The sequence below is a fragment of the Sphaerodactylus townsendi genome, linkage group LG02 (assembly GCF_021028975.2).
Source record: "Sphaerodactylus townsendi isolate TG3544 linkage group LG02, MPM_Stown_v2.3, whole genome shotgun sequence".
NCBI classification, from domain to species: Eukaryota; Metazoa; Chordata; class Lepidosauria; order Squamata; family Sphaerodactylidae; genus Sphaerodactylus; species Sphaerodactylus townsendi.
In genome coordinates this window covers 43,284,357-43,306,516 of record NC_059426.1, presented here as the reverse complement: position 1 = coordinate 43,306,516, position 22,160 = coordinate 43,284,357, and the positions used below count along the sequence as shown (strand labels likewise).

Sequence of the window (22,160 nt, the reverse complement as noted above, 5' to 3'; positions counted from 1 at the left end):
ATTCAGGTAAAATAGAATTGTGACTGTTGCCTCTGTCCACTTGCTACAGACGCACGGGCGTAGGGATAGACAGCACAGGCAGTGATATAAATTCTGGTGTGTAAAATGTTGCTTCAAAGAGATGCGAACTATAAAGAGAACTTCTTCACGTGCAAAATGGAAAGTAGAGGAGAAACGGAAAGGAAAATCCCATCTTAATTAGCAGTATATTGGGGTATAAGAATAATGCTTCTTAGCGAATAGCATGCAACTTCTTGAAATGCCTGACTTGTTTGGTGCACTTAGCTGTTGAGCTCAGAGAGCTCCTCTCTGTATGAGACACTGGAGGTCTGTGATCCCATTTCCAGATAACTATACTTTCTTTAGAAGCAGCCATGGAGGAGGGAAGGACCGGTGTGGATTAGGACTACAGTGTGGCAGCTGGGAGGATTGTCTTTGCCCTTTCTCTCTCACGTAATTTCCTGGCTAGACACCATGCCTCCTTGCCAAGTGGCAGTTAGCCAGCTTTTCCTTTACCAGAGTTAATAACCTCTTCTCCGGGGCAAAGGATAGACCTGTCTCAGGAAAGTGGTTTGGTTAGACAGGCTTAATGCCCCCCACCCTCATTCCTGTGCTGCACCACAAATCCCTGAGACCCATTTTTACTTTTAAAGACAATTAAAAGAAACTTGATCTCAGATCTCTTGAGTTGCATGTAATTGAAACCTAATATTTTAGAAAAGGAAACAGCCATTCCAGGACCAAATCTCTATTTAAGTGTAATATTAGTTTTATTTTGGTTGCTAAAAAAGTAAAAGCAGATGTATTTCTGACAGAATTAAAGCTACCTGTCTTAAGATCCATGTCAGCATGGAAGCACAAAGAGATACATTCTCCTGGAGGCGAGGCTCAGGCATCCTGATTGGGTGATTCCTAGCTCATTCTCAGGGAGGCAGGACCTATTTTGTTGTCACTTCCTGAGGAGGGCTTAATCACCCTTCCTGGATCCAGTATTGTTCCTGCCTAGATAGGGAGTGCAGGGCTTGTCCAGTGCTCCAAGCCCTCCAGGCAAACAATTCAGTTTTCAAATATTTTTCCTTCTCAGTCTGTCTAGTCCTGTCTTCTCTTCAGTAAGTGTAAGTGTTGGGCTGTTCCCCCCACCCCCAGTCCCAACCTTCAAGGGAGAGACTAATACTCGCACAGGCCTAATGGCCTCCCTGCGTTCATTTTCTCCACCTCGAGAGACCTTTGGAAGGTGCGCGGCAGAAGGGACCCAGCGGCTGCCACCCAGCTCCGGAGTTGCGCTTACCCATTATCGCATCAGCTCGCCGCGCGCCTTGCCATGCATGGGGTCTTGTTCCCAAGCCCCGGAGACAGCCACAACTGAGGAAAACCCGCTGGCGCCATTGCCTCCGCCTCCTCCAGAGCGGAAAAAAGGCGCGAAAGCGAAAGCAGCCCCAGGCGCAAAACCGAAAGCAGCCCCGGCCAAACGGCACAAGCGGCTGGAGACGGAGGCCCCCGTCTCCACACGGAGCACCAGCGTCCTTACTCAGGATGTGGCTGGCGAAGCTCCGCAACTACCCCCACACCCCCCCAGAGCCAAACGGAGGATTTAGGCAGAGAGCGTTCCTGCTCCTCTGCAGAGGGCGGGGGCGGGGAAGACTCAGCAAACGAAGAGGAAACTCCCAGCCATAATGAGTCTGACTCAGAACGGCCCAACAGATCTCGGCCCAGGCAAAGGGGGGGGGGGCAATCCCTCTAGAACAGTCTCACTCACAGACATGAGTACCTGGGCCAATGCCTCTCCAGAACTCCTGATGCAACTTTTTACAAAAAAGATTAGACAGGAAATTTCAGATCACGATAAGAAAAAAACAAAAACACAAAAGCGTCAGTAGAGGGCACCAGAGATCCACTCACAGGGATAGGCGCAGGCGAACACACCGTTCCAGCTCTTCTTCAAGGTCCCTCAGTCCTCTCCCCTCCACCTCCAGTTATAGAGACCCACTCAACATAGACGAGGAAAGCAGTGAGGGGGAAGGGTTAGAGCCAGTAGAACACTTTTCAGAGAGCGAGGAAACTCCCATTGAACCTAATGACCTATGTAAGAGATTTTTCAAACAGGAGGACCTCTCAGCAATGATAGCCAAGACCATCTCAGCACTCGAGCTGCACGACGAAGCAGACGCGGAGGACCCCTCCGCCCCAGCCGGATCCAAAAAGCCAGTAAAAGGCTGCCCCAAGGGGAAGAAAGAAATCTTTCCTCAATCTGAAGAAACCCCTCGGGCCTTCCCCCTTCCAGAATACTTCGAAAAAAGGATGAAAAAAGAATGGCTCAACTTGGACGTTAACAAGAGCTACCCATCACTCCTTAAAAAGCTTTACGTACTCCCAGACCACGTACATGCTACGATAGAAACCCCCTTAGTAGACGCCCCGGTAGTGGCAGTCAGGAGGCCTAGTCACTAAAGACGGTGAGGGCACTCTAAAAGACCCTTTTGATAAAAAAGGGGAGGTCATACTCAAGAGGATGCCGCGATCATTACTAGGCTTGATGAATTCTTAGGGCGGCTTTCGTACTCTGCCACCACCATGGCTAGAGCCGCCATCATATGGAGCCAGAAGCCGAGATCCTTGCCATCATCCCCAGAACACGCCATAGAAATTAGGGAGAGGCATGGAGAGAATGCTACTCCAAGCAGTCTCCTTTTGGGCCGACTCTCAACCTGGATGTCCCTCAAATACAGGCTTCTCAAGTTTCTAGCCCTGGAGGAGTGTAGTTGTAAAGAGGAGACAAGAAGCCTGGCTTAAAAGGCCTGAAAGCAAAGAAAGCAGACTTTCACTCAAAACTCGTAGTCTCCACCCATGACTATCATGGATCCAGACTCTTTGGCAAGGACCTGCATGCGGTACTGGTCGAGTCCAAAGGAAATAGAAAAACCATGCCTAAGTTTGTCAGAGCAGACCAAGGATCCCTCAATAAGTCCTACACCACATTTAGGTCACAGCACACTCTGGCGCGCGCACCTAGGGACGGCCGACTATGGTCTAGCTCCTATACCTCACGCAGACGTCCCAACAACAATAACAACAGCAACAACCAGTCTTCCTTTCGTACCTCCAACTTCAGATCAGGCAGGGGAGCCAAATCCTTCCAGCCTGACCGTTCAAACCGATCCTGACAAACCCAAACCTCCGGTCGGCGCCCAACTGCAAAAATTCCACCAGAGCTGGACGGGCCCCAATGTCGACCTATGGACTCAAGAGGTGGTCACCACAGGCTACCGAATAGAATTCCTCAGAATTCCAAAACCCAGATTTCAAGCATTTCCCACTCTGCGAAATCACCAAAAAAGACTCAGGACACAGCAGGCAATCCAACACCTACTCCTAATCCAAGCCATCGAACCGGTACCTCAGTCGGAACACTTCTGCGGAGTCTACTCCCATTTCTTTACTGTTCCAAAGAGAAACGGGGAATGGCGAGCCATCCTAAACCTGAGGTACGTCAACAGGGCAATTCGGCTACGTCGATTCAAGATGGAAACCCTCAGATCCATTGTGGAGAACCTCCGACCCGGAGGTCACCTGACATCACTGGATCTCACAGAGGCATACCTGCACGTACCCATCAACCCTCGACACCAGTGCTTCCTGAGGTTTGCAGTAGAGGATCAACATTTCCAATACAGGGCTCTTCCATTCGGGCTCGCCACAGCCCCAAGAGTTTTCACAAAGGTCCTCCTAGCACCCATCACTGCCCTAAGGGAACAGGGCATTCACGTCCACCCTTACCTGGACGACATCCTCATTCGATCAACCTCCAAGGAACAGGCAGGGGCGGACGTGGACCTCGTGATGAGAACGCTGACTTCGTACCGTTTCTTGGTCAACTTGCAAAAAAGTTTGCTGATCCCAAAGACGCGCATGGAACATCTGGTAGCCACGATCGATACCCAAGTCAACGCTCTCTTCATACCACACTCCAAGGCCCTCAAAATCCAAAGACTAGCAACATCTTTCATCAAAGCCAGGAGAGTAGCCTTGCTGCAACTAGCAAAACTGATGGGCCTCTTCATCTCCATCATTGGCAGAGGAAGTAATAGCTTCCAATGGAGCGCGGCTTCCATGCACGAACACTGCAGAGGTTCTTGAGACCCTATCAGTGCGAGATCATGCAGAAAAGAGAGAAAACAGTAATCCTATCGACACAAGTCAGACACAGTCTCACGTGGTGGTCTCAGCTCAGTTAATCTTATCCACAGAGCAAGGTATATATACCAAGGAGCAACAAAGATTGCCGAGATCTTCATGCAGATGCCAATACCTTCGGGTGCTGGGGCTTCTCCTTCAGGGACCAGGTAGCCCAGGGCTTGCTATGGAGTCCCGCATGGCAAGCACGCTGCCTCCCCATCCAACCTCCTGGAGATGGTGGCCCATTAGGCTTTGCACTCCAACATTTTCAAGCACCGTTACTTGCACGGGTCACCCATGTCCTGGTCAGGGATAGGAACTAACGTGGCAGCCATAAGACCTTTCGCACCTCAACAATCAATAAGGGTCTTTATAGGTCCGCCCAGTTACATCGAGAGGCTGTCAACATCCTGACCTGGGCAGAAAAACACCTCAGATCACTCTCAGCAGAGCACATCAGAGGGAACCTCAATGTCGAGGCCGACTGGCTGAGTCGCCAAACCATTTCGGAAGCCGAATGGAAACTCCATCCGTCAATCTTCCGGCAAATATGCCAGCAATTCGGGACGGCCCAGGTAGACCTGTTTGCATCGCAACAAAATCATCAACTACCGACATTCTTTACCAGATACCACCATCCGCTTGCGCAAGAGCAGCCACGGACCGCCTCTTGACCAATTCTCCTGGCTCCTCCTTTCGGGCCTGATACAGTCTTCGCCTTCCATGCGATATCACCTGATCCTTCCCAAACTCCTGAGAAAGATCTGGAAGGAAGAGGCAGAGGTCGTCCTGGTAGCCCCCTGGTGGCCAAGAAGGCCATGGTTTTCGTCCATTCTACAACTGTCTGTTGCGCCTCCACTTCGTCTCCCAACACCTCCAGACATGCTATCGCAAGGGCCAATTTTTCATCGGAACCCAGAATGGTTCTGCCTCACCGCTTGGCACTTGAACGCGCAGCCCTAGAAAGGAAGGGATACTCCCAGAAGGTGATTGACACCATCATTGCCGCCCGTCGACCATCCACTCTCCGCATCTATGACTCCTCGTGGAGATCCTTCATCAGGTGGGCTAATAATCACCACATCGATCCCATTCGTCCCAAGGTCTCCCAAGTCCTAACGTACCTACTAGAGGGAGCCGAAAAAGGCCTCAGAAGTGCCACCCTCAGAAGGCAGATAGCCGCCCTATCCACGGTTTGGATACGCCTACAAGGCATCACTGCCTCTCAACACCCAGACATCCTCAGATTCCTAAAAGGAGTGCGCCAGACCCAACCTCCGGTAATTCATCGCTTCCCATCGTGGAAACTGAACACTGTGCTCAACGCACTAACCAAACATCCATTCGAACCCATCCAGTCGGTGCCCCTGAGATGGCTCAGGATGAAGCTTCTATTCCTAGTAGCCATCACCTCAGCAAGAAGGGTTTCCGAGCTCCACGCTTTGTCAATAAACTCTCAGCTCTGCATATTCCACAAAAACAAAGTTGTCTTGTGTCTAGACCCAACATTTCTCCCCAAAGTGGGATCGTCCTTTCACCTTAGACAAGAGATTATACTTCCGTCATTCTTTCCTAAACCAAAACATCCAAAAGAGATTCTCTGGCACACGTTAGACGTCAGAAGAACACTCAAGGCATACATTATTCAGCTGAGACAGAGGACATCAGAAAGACCTTCAAGTCCCTGTTCATCTAGCGTCTCGGCACTCCAACTTCGGAGCTCAGATGTCCAGAGCCGCCATATCAGCTCAAAGACGCTTCAGAACCTGCATCACCGAAGCCTACAAATGCGTTCCAACATCTCTGGTTTCCCCAGGAATTCACGACAAAACACTCCACCAAAAGCGCTGCAGCAAATGCCGCCCTCAGATGGCAAATCCCGATAGAGGACATCTGCAAAGCAGCTACTTGGTCCTCTGCCACGTCATTCATCAAGCACTATAGACTGCAATCCAAGGCCGATAACGACACGGCCTTCGGCCACAGGGTGTTAGGACACATATTCGGTGAATGATCACACCCATTAGGGACACTGCTCTGGGAGGTCCCGATCAGGATGCCCGAGCCTCGCCTCCAGGAGAATGGTCCATTGGTAGACTTACCCTGAAGGGGCCTTCTCCTGGACGGCGACGAGGGCATCCTGGCCCTCCCAAGAAGATCGATTCACCGTAACTGTACTGAAGAATAATGAGCACTCACGCAATCATACATTAGTCTGTTAGACAAAATCGTTAGGAGCACATGTCTTTTAGGCCTGTTGCCTCAGTTATCATGATGTTGTATGTTGTTACTTCCTAATGTTTCCTTTCATAAATGTTTTGAGTTCTTTCCCTATACTACTACGTTACTCCAAATACTGGATCCAGGAAGGGTGATTAAGCCCTGCTCAGGAAGTGACAACAAAATAGGTCCTGCCTCCCTGAGAATGAGCTAGGAATCACCCAATCAGGATGCCCTCGTCGCCGTCCAGGAGAAGGCCCCTTCAGGGTAAGTCTACCAATGGACCGTTTAGTCGAATCAAAATCATATAAAATTGTGTTTTAACACTTTGTCATGGTTCATAAATGCAGAATCAAGCCATTTTCCTTCTTTTTTGTTATTTAATTGTCTCTTCTGCATGGCTTTAACCCTGGCACAGAATTAATTTTTATCGTTGCATGTTAACATAAGGAACTAACTAACCCAGCATGGGTTTTTTTGCTTGTTTGTTTTGTGTTCTTTAATTTTGAAGGAGGGGGTTAGGTCTTAACTTGCATCATTCCATTTAACTTCTGGTCACACTATTTAAAATGAAAGCATTTTGAATGGTTATCGGACAATGTTTGTTTTCATTTTGGGAATTTATATTCCAAAATTCAGATAATTCTCTGCTTCTGTTTATTAAATAGTTCACAGGCATAATCCCTTCTTTGTGGCAAGCAATGGCACAGCCAAGACCAGAGACATGGTCACCTGGGTAGACGTCTGATACCTTCTGACGGAAATCCTGGATCTGTGTGCATAAATGCATGCACAAACAAACAACATCCTCTCTATAGGTTGCTGTTTGAGTAGAAATAGAAGTCATACTTTGAGAGTTCTGACAAAGATTCTAGTTGATAGGTTGATCTGAAGTCACCCAGAGCTTTACTTCTTCTGAGTACTTCCAGTCTCCTTTCTCTTCAACAGTCATTCAGTCTTGTTTGTGCTGGAGAGCTACAACCCAAACTGTATCATTGAGAAAGTAGCAGGAACTACTGTTTTTTATGACCTGGGCGAGAGTTAAATGGCCAAAAACTTGAAGCCACCTTGGAAAATCCATAAAAATGACTTTGCCTGTCTAAACAATTGGTGTGAGGATAATTAGGATTGCGGTAACTCAAGATTAGTACCCATATTGGTGCCCTTTCTATGGGTGAGTTAATACAGCTTACCTTGTTGTCCCAACAACGTGTAGCAAGCTTTAAGAGAGAAAGTCAAAATTTATTGTGCTTGAGCAGGAGTTTACATATCTTCTTGCCGTGTTGAGTGTTACCAGCCCCCGCCCTTCTACTGGGCTGGGAGGAGAATGAAGGTACTGTCTCTGGAGCTACATTGTGTTTTGGATGTTCCAGGAGCACCTTGACAGAGCACCTGAGGTTAGATCTGGGGAAGAAAAGGAAGAATTGTTCTACCACCTTATCCTACATTTCCTCGAAGAATCCCTTTTGAGGCTTGGGACATCTAACACAAAACCCTGCTTTACCCCTTTGGGGGAGCATGAGGATTATAGCAGCTACAAATTGGTGAAGGCCTGCTGGGCTTCCAACATCGCTTCTCGACTCTGTATATGTCTGTGGCCTTCTGTGTTTAGCCAAATCTATATGAATGCAGAACATATAACACTTATATTCCTAGCTGTAATCCATTGGCTGATCTGACACCAGTGTTGTGGCCCCCCAAATACAATGACTGTTTAAGAATATAGGCTGAATATGTCATGCTTGAAGAATGGCTTGGGTCCACTTTATGCTGCAGTGGAAAAGGAAGTTGTACTTATTTGTCATAAATTGTGTCACCTGCTGAAATGGTCCATTGGATCCAGGCCTGCTGCATGGTGTTACACATCCAGCAACTGTTCTTTATTTCACAACATTACTTCATTACCTAAGTATAGGCAAGCTAAGCAAAAATTTTACAAGGATGAGGCGCAAGGTATATCTGATAATTAGTGATAAAAGTAGTCATATCATTAAACAAGTGTTCTCTATATGCAAGCATAGTTGCTGTGAAAACCCCGTCTGCCCACTGAACATTAGCTTTCTAAACTAAATTCCTATCTTTTAGCTATGATACATTTGCTTATGACACTGTAGAAATCCTACAATCAGGTTAGGAATAGCTTGATTTAAAATCTGTTTAAATATATGAGCTGACAGATGTTTATTGGGTTGAATCCAAAATTTGGTTTCCACTAACAGAAATAATTTCCATCAGCAGAAACTAATTTTTCTGCTTCCCTCTCCTGAAGCAGCCCTTTGAGCTGCCTAAAATGCTGTTTCCAAGCCCAGCTTAAAGGGGATGGGGGGAAGTGGGAGGTAGCGACCCCCCAACCGCACACAAGACCCAAACAGGAAGAATCCGAACACTTTGTTGGATTAAAAAATAGGCAAAACTTTATTGGATGCAGCAGCTGACAGACCCTTGGCACATCATGGAGCAGTGGATCCAGTTATTGGGCATCCATCCTGTCAACTGATACACCTCTTTACCTCATCCCAGCCCTTCTAGGTGAGAAGGAGATCACACGGGATGGCTGTAGGTGGATTCCACATAGGGTTCAGCCACTCTATGGGCTCCCCTGCCACTTAGAGTGAGGGTCCCTTTACAGCCGCCAAGCTGGGCATGTCCCCAAAGCACTCACTCAAAATCCCTTAAGGCTGTGGTGGCGAACCTTTGGCGCTCCAGATGTTATGGACTACAATACCCATCAGCCCCTGCCAGCATGGCCAATTGGCTGATGGGAATTGCAGTCCATGAACATCTGGAGTGCCATAGGTTGGCCACCCCTGTCCTATGGCAAAGAATGAGGGTGGGTTGTACACTGCCAGATGTTACAAAACTAACCACTGCCTTAAGGGGATCCATGAAAATGAGGGAAAGGGTCATGCATGCCGCTCCTGCCTCTGCGCCCCGCAAATGAATCTGGCTCTATGTTGATCTAAGGCCGTGGTGGCGAACCTTTGTCACTCCAGATGTTATGGGCTACAATTCCCATCAGTCCCTACCAGCATTGCCAATTGGCCATGCTGGCAGGGGCTGATGGGAATTGTAGCCCGTAACATCTGGAGTGCCAAAGGTTCGCCACCACTGATCTAAGGGTTGGGCAGTGCAGCCCAGCTCCTGCCAAAGTTCCTACAGCTGCAACCAAACCCAAAGGCAATAACATACACCGTGTAGCCAAATGTCCTAGCTCCAGTTCAAGTAGTGGACTCTATTCGGGCAGAACAGCACATTGTACTGAAAAGAGGTCCAGATGGTGGATCCGGACGCTGCCCATGGTTTCATTCAGCCAGTCCAACTTGCAGGTGCCCTTCCTCCTCACCAAGTCCAGCTTTTTTGGAAGGGCAGTCCACTCCATGAAGCCTCTCAAGCCAGTTAGACCAGAACAAAAACAGAATGGGGAAGCTGGCTTTCAAGGTCCACAAATCTTCTTCCAGTCACAGAGCAAAGTCAAGTCCAGTTGAGAGCCCAGTGTCGTTCTCACCTAGTTGAATCACCAGTGCATCTGGAGGGCCCTCTTGTCAAATGCAGCAAGCACAGTGGACAGGAATACATCCCAACGTATACCCTTTGGGCCCATCCAGATGAGCTGAAGATCCTTCTCCCAGATGCTGTCCCCAGCCAGAAGATGCCATGCATATGCCAATGATGTTGTGGTCACAGATCCATACCAGCTTCAAACAACGATGAGCTGCAATTAAAGGAAGAGCATTAGCAACCTGGTCCTGGCTGCAGCCTAATATGTGCCCTGTATACTGCTGGTTTACATACCAAATGGACTGGAGGCCAGACATGCCCACAAGATGCTGACAAACTGGTACCTGGTGAGGGGGGAGCCATTGACATGAATGAGGAAAGTGCTGGGGAGGGGACAACAAAATGCCAGGAAGGCCATAGCCGCTCACACAGGGCAAGGTTTGGAGCCTTGCATAACTCGTAGCTATACGAGTGCCCTTTGTCCCTCTGATCTATCTTGAACCTAGAAATGATCAGGTGCACTTCCAAACTGAGGATGGTCACATCCTGTATGCCCAAGGCCCAATCTGAGCAGTTCAACTTTGACCTAGCCACCTACTCTTCAACCCAGAGGACTCCAAAAAAGGCAGGTGTGAACACCACCTCAAAGAGAGATGTCTCGAAGGAAGACCCTCAGATCACAGTGTTATGGCAAATCAACTGCCTCAACATAGCAAAAGTGATAGGTCCTCAGGGGTTGGGGGCCTGGGGGACAGCCTCTTTCAGCCCTCCACCACCTGATAGGCAGCAAACAACATGCAGGGGTTGGGGAAGCCATGGGCTTTGCTGGGAAAAAAGAGACTGCCAACAAGTGTCCCATCACAGACCTGAGTCCAAAGGCCAGATCCCGCAAGTAAGCCAGGTATTACAAAACAATTCCCTGTGGTGTTGGCAAGGAGCTGAAACCCCCTTCCTGTGAACAAAAGGTTAAAAATCCCGCCAAGGCTGAGAAGTAGGAACAGAAGGCTGAAGGTGCCACTGAACTAAATGCTCCCTGTATTATGGTTTATTCCTAGAGGCCCAGAGTTTATCCGGGAATGGATCTGGGTAATGATTCACCTCCAGTGCCAGGCTGCAGAACCTCCCCTTCTGAAGGCGATACAATGCATCTGCAATGCAGTTATTGACACACACATACATACACACATCCCGCATTGAGAACATTCTGTTTACTGATAGACAAACTGATAGAGCAGGTTAAAACACTGATAGACAAACCAGGCACATAGTCTGCACTGGCTGTGATGTCTGCCTGTTGACAACCTGGACTACAGCTAGATTGTCACACCAAAAACAGACCCTTTTGTTCCAGATATGTTCCTTACAGAAGATAACGCAATTAATATTTATTTATTTATTATTTTAATTTATTTATTACATTTCTATACCACCCTCCCCCGGAGTAACGCCCAAGAATGTGTTGCCCCACAAAATGCCGACTCAGCTCATGGAGGTGGCCAAAGGCTGTACCCGTTCATGTATTGCCCTTTGCATTGTGTTTGAAATATTTTGTCTAAAAATATCAATTAATCCATATTTGTTACTTTTTTTATTCTTTCAGTCCTAGCGGGTCTTTATTGTCCTGTTTGGAGCAGGTTAAAACATACCTGCTGACTGATGGAACATGCAAGTGTGGTTTAGAATGTCCTCTCATCCTTCCCAAGGTAAAAATGTGAATATGCTGTGAATATCAAAGTAACATTTTGAACGGAATGTCTTTCCATTTTGATATAAGCTGGAGCCTTTCAGATCTTGAGCTCAGGCTCTGTTTCAGTGAATACGGTTTTAATAGCTGCTGTTTTGTAGCTGAATGGTATATGTAAAAAGGCTGTATGGCTCAGAAGGCTAAGGAGATAACTTGATACCAATATGATCCTTTTATTTTTTGTTGTCTTGATTTTCAGTTGTAAAAAAGCTGTTTTCCACATTCTTCTGTGGAGCTTGGAGACTATTAGACCCCTAATAAATATCAAAGCAAAAAATGCCAGTTAGGTGTTGTGTAAAAACAAACCTATAACTATTAAGGTATATTATGGCTTATGTATAACTATATATAACAAGCACTCACCATAAAAATAATGCAAGTTTATTGAGAATGTGGTAAAAACCATGAATGCGTTGACATACTATGCACGCCTGTCTACTTTTCGAATGAGAGATTACTTTCCACCAGTCTTTTGGAATTTTCCTCCTTTGGGCTAGCTGCTGAATGTTCCCTCATTTTAATTTCCCTTCGGTTCCGATGCTGTCTCCTACATTGCCTCTTTCAAGAGGTAACTAGTTCTGTGAACTCTTGGAGCAATTAAGTTTGCTGCCTGGAGAGTTTAAGGAAGGGGTGTATGATGACCCAGATGGAAAAGGTCCAAGCCCTGTAGTAAGGCACTGAAAGCACAACCCAGCAGGGCTTCAAAGAGAACTGGCCATCTTGCAGTTGTTGAATCCTGGGTGGGAAATGATGTTCCCAGTGCATTTTTTTTATTCCCTCTGAAATGCCAGTGACCCAGAGAGACAAGAAAGGAAACTTGTTTTTAACGTGATTGGGTTTCCAACTGAAGAGGGGAAGTGGGTATTTGAGACTTGTAGCAAAATGTTATTGGTAACCTGGTTCTGGCATTGTTTTTTTTAAGGTATTTAATTTTGATCCTGGAGTTGCTGTGACACAAAGAACAGCTGAAGATGTTAAAGCAGATGAAGATGTCACTAAGCTATGCATTCACAAAAGGAAAATTATCGCAGTGGCTACGCTTCATAAAAGCATGGAAGCGCCACATCCATCTCTGGTTCTGACGAGTCCTGGGGGTGGAACAAGTAAGTGGGGGGGGGGGGGGGTTTGTTTGTCTTTTTGCAAAAAGAAGAAAATGGTGCGCTTCTGACTTACGTGCCTTTAGAAATGATTGATGTTTTGTATAAATCAGTTACAAATGATATCTGTCGAAACTACATAAGAACGAGCCTGCTGGATCAGACCAGAGTCCATCTAGTCCAGCCCTCTACTACTCGCAGTGGCCCACCAGATGCCTTTGGGAGCTGACATGCAGGATGTGAAAGCAATGGCCTTCTGCTGCTGCTGCTCCCGAGCACCTGGTCTGCTAAGGCATTTGCAATCTGAGATCAAGGACGATCAAGATTGGTAGCCATAGATCGACTTCTCCTACATAAATCTGTCCAAGCCCCTTTTAAAGCAACTGTTTCAAAATAGTGTGCTTATGAAAATGTAATCCAAGATAAAGCAAGCAGTTCAATTGTGTGGGGTGACTTTGATTGACCAGGCAGTTTACTGTACCATGGTAGCTAAAGCATGGCACATGATAAATTTTACAGAGTAATTCTGCTTCGCCTCATTAGTCATTAACTTTCCTTTTGCTCCTAGCTCTGGCATCGTGTTTCTTATTGATAGCCCACATGGTTTGTATATAAAAAAACTCTGGCTCAACCTCTTGCATTTCCAACTTAAAGGATCGAAGGTAGTTGGACACCATTCCCTTTGATGAGCTACCGCTAGTTGAAGTAAATAGTGCTGGGCTTGCTGAACAAGAGACAGCAGGGAGAAATGCAGTGCAGAACTTCCATCTGTTGGTGAGAGGCTGAAATGCTGGGGACATACATTCTAAAATGTTGAACAACACTGAAGACTGGAATAAAACCAAGCCAGTAGAAAAGAAAGGATGTCCCAGACGATGCATTAGCCTTTCACATGTATTTCCTTGGCGTACTACAGGGCTCCAAGCCCAGCACTGCTGAGACCTCATAAGCAGTAGTACATCTGAATAGTGAACAAGAAAGAATCATGCCTGTATTTGCTGAAAATGTATTGGAATTGAAAGCCTTTGATTAAATTGCTTGATAACCATTGTTCTGCTTTGATATCTGGCTCATTTTGATTTGTTTCTTATGTATTTGGAGTTTGCTTTAAAGGCAGATTCAGATAATCCATGGACAACCAAATTTGGATCCAGTGGAAAATACCCTCCAGGCCACTTCAGTGGCGAGATGGCAATGCAGCAGAAGTCAGCCTAGCACCTTCTTCAGATTGTAAATAGTGTAGGAAATGTGTTGCCTAGACATAATCTCTGATTCAGGGCCCCTGCACACTATATATTGTTCTGTATCTAATCCTCCCATTCAATGCTTTTTCCAGTTTTGTTCATATGAAAGAATTAGTTGAATGATACTAACTCATATTTTCTCTGAATCAGGTGCAACTCCAGTAGTATCTTCACGTGCTGCAACTCCAAGATCAGTGAGAAACAAATCACATGAAGCGATTACAAATTCTGTGATGCCGGAATGTAAGACCCCTTTCAAGCTGATGATGGGGGCCTCAAATGCCATGGGTAGGCTGTATGTGCAAGAGATGACTGCAAGCCAGCAACAAGAACTTCATTCTATCTACCCCAGGCAGAGATTGGGCAGTAATGAACATGGACAGAAGTCTCCATATCGGGGCAATCATGGAGGAATGCCTAGTCCAGCTTCATCAGGATCACAAATCTATGGAGATGGCTCAATCTCTCCTAGGACAGACCCACTTGGAAGTCCAGATATTTTCACGAGGAATAATTCTGGTTTTCATGGAGCACCTAACTCTAGTCCTGTTCATATGAACAGAACCCCTTTATCCCCACCTTCGGTAATGCTACATGGTTCTCCTGTGCAGTCATCTTGTGCAATGGCTGGAAGGACTAATATACCTCTTTCCCCAACCCTGACCACAAAAAGTCCAGTAATGAAAAAACCCATGTGTACCTTTTCGGCTAGTATGGAAATGCCACGTGCAATGTTTCACCACAAACCACCCCAAGGCCCTCCACAACCACCACCTTCTTGTGCTCTTCAGAAAAAGCCATTGACATCAGAAAAGGACCCACTTGGCATTCTTGATCCTATTCCTAGCAAACCAGTGAATCAGAATCCTGTTATCATTAATCCAAGTACTTATCACTCAAATGTCCACTCTCAGGTACCTGTGATGAATGTAAGCATGCCTCCAGCCGTTGTCCCTTTGCCAAGTAATCTCCCCTTGCCAACTGTAAAACCTGGTCATACAAACCATGGGAGTCATTTGCAAAGAGTTCAGCACACTGCTTCAACCTCTCTCTCACCCTCACCAGTAACATCGCCAGTCCATATGATGGGATCTGGGATTGGACGGATTGAGGCTTCACCCCAAAGATCACGCTCATCTTCCACATCATCTGATCATGGAAATTTCATGATGCCTCCAGTAGGGCCACAGTCATCTTGTAGTAATATTAAAATTCCTCCTCGATCACCGAGGTCAACAATAGGATCTCCTAGACCATCCATGCCATCAAGTCCTTCTACCAAGACTGATGGACTCCAACAATATAAAGACATCCCTAATCCATTGATTGCTGGAATGAGTAATGTATTAAATCCTCCAAGCAATGCAGTTTTCCCATCCGCATCTGCTGGAAGTGGGCCCATGAAAAGTCAGCCTGGCTTGCTGGGAATGCCTTTAAATCAGATCTTGAACCAGCACAATGCTGCCTCTTTTCCAGCTAGTAGTTTACTCTCAGCAGCAGCCAAAGCACAGCTAGCAAATCAAAATAAACTTGCTGGTAACAATAGCAACAGCAGTAGCAACTCTGGACCCGTTGCCAGTGGTGGCAGCAATGATGGACATAGCACTTTAAACACCATGTTTCCTCCTACTGCCAACATGCTTCTACCATCAAATGAAGGGCAAAGTGGTCGAGCAGCACTACGAGATAAACTGATGTCTCAACAAAAAGACCCTTTAAGGAAAAGGAAACCACCAACCACTACAGTGTTGAGTTTGCTTAGACAGACTCAGTTGGATAGTTCTGGAGTTCCTAAATCTGGGCCTGATTTGATAAGAAAGCAGAACCAAGGTTCATTTCCCATCACTTCTATGTCCCAGTTACTTCAATCCATGAGTTGTCAAAGCTCTCATATGAGCAGCAATAGCACTACTGGTTGTGGGAGCTCAAATACTGTTTTGCCTTGCTCTGCTAACCAGCTGCATTTTACAGACACTAATATGAGCTCTGGCACTCTTCAGAATTCACTGACACAGAATATACCTCTAAGAGGGGAAAGTATGCACTGCCAGAATTCAAACACTAACTTTGGCCACGGAACTAGCCCCGGTCCAAACAACCATCTTACAGGCTTAATAAATCAGATGCAAGCCAGTGGGAACTGTGGGGTGCTCAGTCAGTCTGGAATGGCTTTAGGAAATTCATTACATGTGAACCCAGCTCAGCCAAGAATCCAAACGGCCTCCACTCCAATGATACCAAACAGCATTGTGAGCAGTTGCAATCAAACAAGTCCTGAAACAGGTATGTTTCTGGCAGGTATCTGTATAGCTGAGAGGCTGAATAAGAGTTTTTTTCAATGTGAATTTTGTTGCCCCTCTTCAAGACAGAGGAATGAACATTTCTGTTGCACGTTTTTGGCATCTTGGTACACAGGAATGGTGTTCTCTAAGTGTCACTGGAGTTTGTTCTGCAGTGATTCCACTCAGAAGTCACTGTTTGAGCTTTGATTCATATTGTTGTCTGTCTATGATAGTGAAGAAATTCCTTCCAATCACTTTGCAATAGAGCTCATACATAGTAGATGCATATTTAGACTTTAGAGTGACACTTTGTTGATATACCAGCAAACACCTGTCAAATAGTAGAAGATGTGAACAAAAATGTGACTGTAGATTGTTTGACCAATAACTGTTCATACTTAAATGGCATGTTATCTTAAATTGACACTATAACATGTAACCCTTATTCAGTAGAAATCCCAAATATAGCAGCCAGATTCAACCGGTTGTGGTGGGCTTTCCAGGCTGTGAGGCCATGGTCTCGTAGGCCACGGCCACACAGCCTGGAAAACCCACCACAAATAGCAGCTCATGTCCAGCTGTTCCTATTTTTCCAGGCATGGAAAAGTGGAAGGCAAAAGGACCGATCACTCAAAAAATATTTTTTTTCAAAATTGGCAAAATTGCTGATTATAGGGGCTTTTCATTTTTTGAGTGAGTCCAGAAGAATAAATGATTTTCCTCTGGATCTCTATGGATTCTGTTGAGGTTTACATGCTGTTTCAGATCTCAAATAATATCACCTTCACTTTTGTTCTTGTGGAACTAGAACCTGTCCAATGGATTTTTTGCTTGATTTTCTGTTGATTGATAAACATTTGGTTAGAGGGAAAAAATCCTAAGGGGTGTGTGTGTGTTTTGTGTGTGTATCTGTGGATAATTCATTCCATTGTTGGGGGTATGAAATTACACATGGAATACCACACTTTGTTTTTTAGAGGGAGATTTCCTCAACAACACACTCCCCTCTCATTTTCTGGCAGTTTTAAATCTTTAATAGTAGTCCAATAATGTCTTACAAATCAGAACCAGAGAATCAGAGATATGATTTTTCCCCCGGAGAAAATAAAAATAAAGGGAAAAATTTTAAAAGGAAGCATGATATGCTGCTGTATTTTATCTCCAAGTAAGAATACTTTCTTGCTAGCCCCTCTGTATATTACTTTTGCTTTCATAATAGGATTTCTGAGCAAGATGCAGCTGACAACTGTGTCTAAACTAATCTCTAAAGGGCTGGAATAATCTTATTGCTTGTAAAAGAGGTAGTTGGAAACTAAACTAAATAAAAACTGGAATATCTCTGGGCCAGAAAAGGAAGCATTTCCTGGTACATTTCGTGGTTCATTCTATGGACGTTTCATTTGACTTTCGCAGCATACCTTTTTAAGGCCAAAAAAAACTTGTACTGCCACAAAGTTACAGAATTAGTATGAGTGTTAAATGTTTCGGCCTTGATGTTCATCCCAATAAGATAGGGGCGCTTAGCTAATAGATGTAATGGAAATGCATTGGGCCTTGGGGATAGATAATCTCCACAGGCTGGTTCAACTGTTAGCAACTGCTGCTTTCTTGAGTCATAAAGGCATAAGAAGCCAGAGCTTGTTCATTTCAGGCAAGGCAATTTCACGTCCTGGAAAGTATGCTTTGAGGTATCTGAACATTTTTGTGGCTAGAATCTGAGCTCTTGGTTCATGGATCACAAAATGCACGTGACCCTCCCTCCCCCCGGCTGTTGTGGGGAGTAAAGTATATGCTAGTCCTGAACGATGGTCATTTACCATCATGGTTATTAGAAATGTAGTTCTATTGACTCTTTCAGCTTCTGGCCCTTAAAAATCACCTTATGTGCAGCATGGCAAATGTTTATCTGACAGAGAAAACAGACAACCATTTTGTCCTTGGTTTGCACTAGTCTGCCTACCTTATTCTACCAGAGGCCATGAAACATTGGTACATTCTCAAGAGAATTCAAAATTTGGCAGTGGGTAAATGGATGGGCTGTTGCATTTTAGACATTCCCTTTTTCCCACTTGCAATAGTTTCTGATAGCCCGTGGAGGAAAGTTTTTATAACTCTCTCGCCACCCTCAGGATAAAATCAAAGATAGTGGATTTATTCTCCAAGTCCTTAAAATAACATGCAGCAAATAGGAATCAAACCTGAACACCACAGAGTTTGCTGACGACTACAGGCACCAGGGCTTCTCATATGTGCCTAGAATTGGGATACTCTGTGCATCCATTACAAATGTGTCTATATAAATAAAGTTGACTTCTCTGGAGTGCTGTTTTGATGTACTGATTTTTAATTTGTATTTTAGGAGAAGAGATGGGAAGGCCTTTGGGGTAAAGGATCTTTCCCCCAATTTTTTTTTACATTTTTTCTATTTTTCTGAAGGAAAAATTGGGAAATTTGGAGGACCACTGAAAATAAAGCTTGTGAAACATTCAACTATGTCAAATGCTTTTTATGTCAAGACTTTTCACATTCAAAATATGTGTACAGTTTTTCCAGAGGGAAAATTGGGGCAAAACTGGAAAAAAAGGCTGATTGTTTTTCCTTGTAGGATGAGTTAACTGAAAGACAAGGTTTTACCCTGTGTGCAGTATAGAAAATTTTTATCTAAGACAACCTGCACCATTAGATAATGATCATTCCTAGACACGACCCCCAAATCCAGAAGTTGACTCTTCTGCTGGAGGAGGCTGTTCTTGCATGGAGGGGGGTGTTCCCAGGGGTGGGATTGACTTTACTCAGCTTCCAGAGGAGTTTTGGTCTGGGATTACCCCCCTTTTCTGGCATTTGGGTGGTAAGTGGTTTGCCTCAATGGAGCTTTTCAGTGCCATTCAGGTTTTTTTCTTTTCCTATCAGCCACAACTCAACCACTCCCTCCCTTTGGATCAGTCTGCTAATCAGATTCTTCATTCTTTCTTACCAGCTGATTCCTACCATGTTCCTCCAGATGGCTCCAGACTTCATGGTTGGGTTTTCAGCTTAGATGCTGTTTTGAAAGGGATGCCATAACCAGCTCCAAATTTTCCCATGGTTTGGGTTGATCAAAAGGAGCCATAACTGAGCTCCTTGCCTTTTTAACATAACCTCTCGTAAACTCAGAATTGCTTTCACTGGTGCACATTTTCAAACTATGCTAATAGCTATGCTAACAAGTTGCTGACTACACGTGAAAAATGTCCTGCACCTGTGTTTCTGAAGAGCTTTCGAATTGAAGCTCCTTCCTCATTGTGTTATGTTCTGCCTTCTTTGTGGGTAGCCTTGATGCACCTTTCTTGGGGCTACCTTAGCTCTTCTTGAGCTATGTTTATTTTCCTTGTAGCTAATGTAGACCTGCGCATCAGCCTCATGATTTCATCGTATGCTTGGGCCACTTTGAAAAATGAGCCACAGCCAAGCTCAACGCACAACTTGTTGTAGCTTAATTTACACATTTATTATGATGTTTTTTTTTCCTGGTTGGGGATGCAAGTAGGACGTTTTATGTTTGTTTTTCTTCATTTTTAGCTAACATTTTTTTACCCCCTACATTTTTATGTACTTTCAGTCCTATCTAAGATAGTAACAGCCCTTTGGCTATTTGCTGCAAATTAGTACTACTGTATAAACTGCCTGACCACAACTGTTGTAAAGTCCCAGCACAGGACTGCAATAAGACAGGGTCAGAACTGCTGCTGAGGAATGCACTTGTGAACACCTGCCTGTAAATAAGACACTGGGTTGGATTGCAAAAAGTGCTGATGGCCATGGATGTGTCCATGTTCTCTTCATTCCAGTAGTCCCATCCAGTCCCAGGAAAGTTAAGAGCCTGTTTGATAGGGAACAGCAACAAGGGTTGGTGGGCTTGGCAGGAAAGGGATGAACTTATCTTCCCTGCCTCTTCAATCAGAGGAGCTATGCTGCCAGGGGAGGGCAATTTCACCCCTGTCCTCAGCAGTGCAGCACCCCTCCCCCCCCCAATCACATGGTTGTTATTCCATTTGGGTCCCATTGCCATAGGAATCAATTTTCCTGATGTTGAATGGTGCTGCTGGGAGGAGGGCACAGTAGGAAAGATCACCGATCCTTGTACTCACGTTGCAGAGGTTCCACCCAGACTGTTGACTTAAAACAGGATCAGATGGCTGTATAGAAGGTTAAAACTGTCACAGGCCTAGTTTACCCTTACAAAGAAAGTTTTCCATTATCTATAGTGATGATTAGTTATCTTTGTGCGCCATTTTGAGCACCATGAGGAGGAGCTATAAGTACTCTTGATGTAATTCTCCTTTTTTTCATAATGAATGGGAAAGATTGCATAAACATGTGTACATAAAGCCAGAACAACCTATATATTACTGCAAGGACGTAAACGTTTACCCATCACCATCACGTGTATAGAGAATTAAATCAGATAAGAGTCCATCAGGCCATGGTCATCCTTGAAGTAATGTCCTAGATCCGTGGTGGCGAACCTTTGGCACTCCAGATGTTATGGACTACAATTCCCATCAGCCCGTCAGCATGGGCAATTGGCCATGCTGGCAGGGGCTGATGGGAATTGTAGTCCATAACATCTGGAATGCAAAAGGTTCGCCACCACTGTCCTAGATTATTTAAAATACATAATCTTACAAAAGAAGCAATGACTTGAATTCTATCTAGCAGGAACAAATAGGGCTCACAATGCTAACTTTCCTGTCGGATCACAGTCTGTCATGCCTACTAGGACTGTACCCTGGTGACAGGAGTAGATTGGCATTACAACCACCAGGGAAAGTTCCAGCTAGCCAGTGGCTCACACCAAGTAGGCGAGGGCCATTGTAAAGAGGAGTCAGCAGACCTGCCCTTGGATAAGGTGGACAGGAGGTGCCTGAACAAGCCAGCAGCCTCTGTCTTGTAGGAGCCAGTGGTTGCTGCCACCAGAAGCTGGTTTGCCCATGCCGAGTGCAGTGTAGATGGGAGCAAGCCAGTCAGAAGCCTGCTTTTGCCCTTCCCCACCTCCATTGAGATACAGCCAGAGATGAAGCTTTTTCCAGAGCTAGTTTGCCTTTCAGTCTGGCCCCTTCCGCACAGGCAAAATAATGCGTTTTCAAACCACTTTCACAACTGTTTGCAAGTGGATTTTGCTATTCCGCACAGCTTCAAAGAGCACTGAAAGCAGTTTGAAAGTGCATTATTCCGCATGTGCGGAAGGAGCCTCTGATTCAGCCCAAGAATTAGTAAAATGTGACAGGAATCTTCAGTTTATTTAAATATCAACATGACTCCATCTGTTGGAATTTAAATCCAAAGATTAGCGTCATAAACAAAGATCTACAAACCATGGGAACCCCCCAGTTTATAGAACAATGTTAAATCTTTTTTAAAAAAATTGAAAGGGGGGGTTAAAACACCACAAAATAATAGAAGTAGCATCAGTATATTTCACAATTATCTCAAAACTGATGTGGAAAAAAAGCAAATGTAATTAGTAGTAGCACAACTAACAAAATAAGACATGATAGTCATGTTCTGAAGCATCATTGGCTGGTATTACAGATCACAAAGTAACTAAGAACTTTATGGAATTACCTTTAAAATCTAGGTTAACTTTTATATTGTAATGGAAATAATGTTTTTGCTATATATCTGTCAGCATTTGCAGTTTTATACAAGAATATGACTGGAATAAAATTGGCAATCACTTGCACATATTTAATCGCAACTAAGCTACTTTTATTTTTATCTTGACTTTAATTTTATTTAAAGGGTTAAGCACCCCCAAATTTTCTGTGCCATCTTTTTTTTTTAATTATATACTTGGGGTGGCATAGGAAACCATGGAGAATCAAGTTCATAGTTAGCATCTGTCACAGACAATCAAAACAGA

General features: G+C 45.0%; 1 protein-coding gene across 4 annotated transcripts in view; it reads left to right on the top strand.

Annotated features, from left to right (window-relative positions):
• The window catches only part of MBD5 (methyl-CpG binding domain protein 5), a 174,131-nt gene that overhangs the window by 120,277 nt on the left and 31,694 nt on the right, over window positions 1-22,160 (top strand). For all 4 annotated transcript variants that reach the window (XM_048484067.1, XM_048484066.1, XM_048484065.1 and 1 more), the window contains exons 4-6: window positions 11,492-11,594; window positions 12,558-12,738; window positions 14,127-16,259. In XM_048484067.1, the coding sequence (XP_048340024.1) occupies window positions 11,492-11,594; window positions 12,558-12,738; window positions 14,127-16,259 (2,417 nt within the window). The remainder of the gene's footprint in view (window positions 1-11,491; window positions 11,595-12,557; window positions 12,739-14,126; window positions 16,260-22,160) is intronic.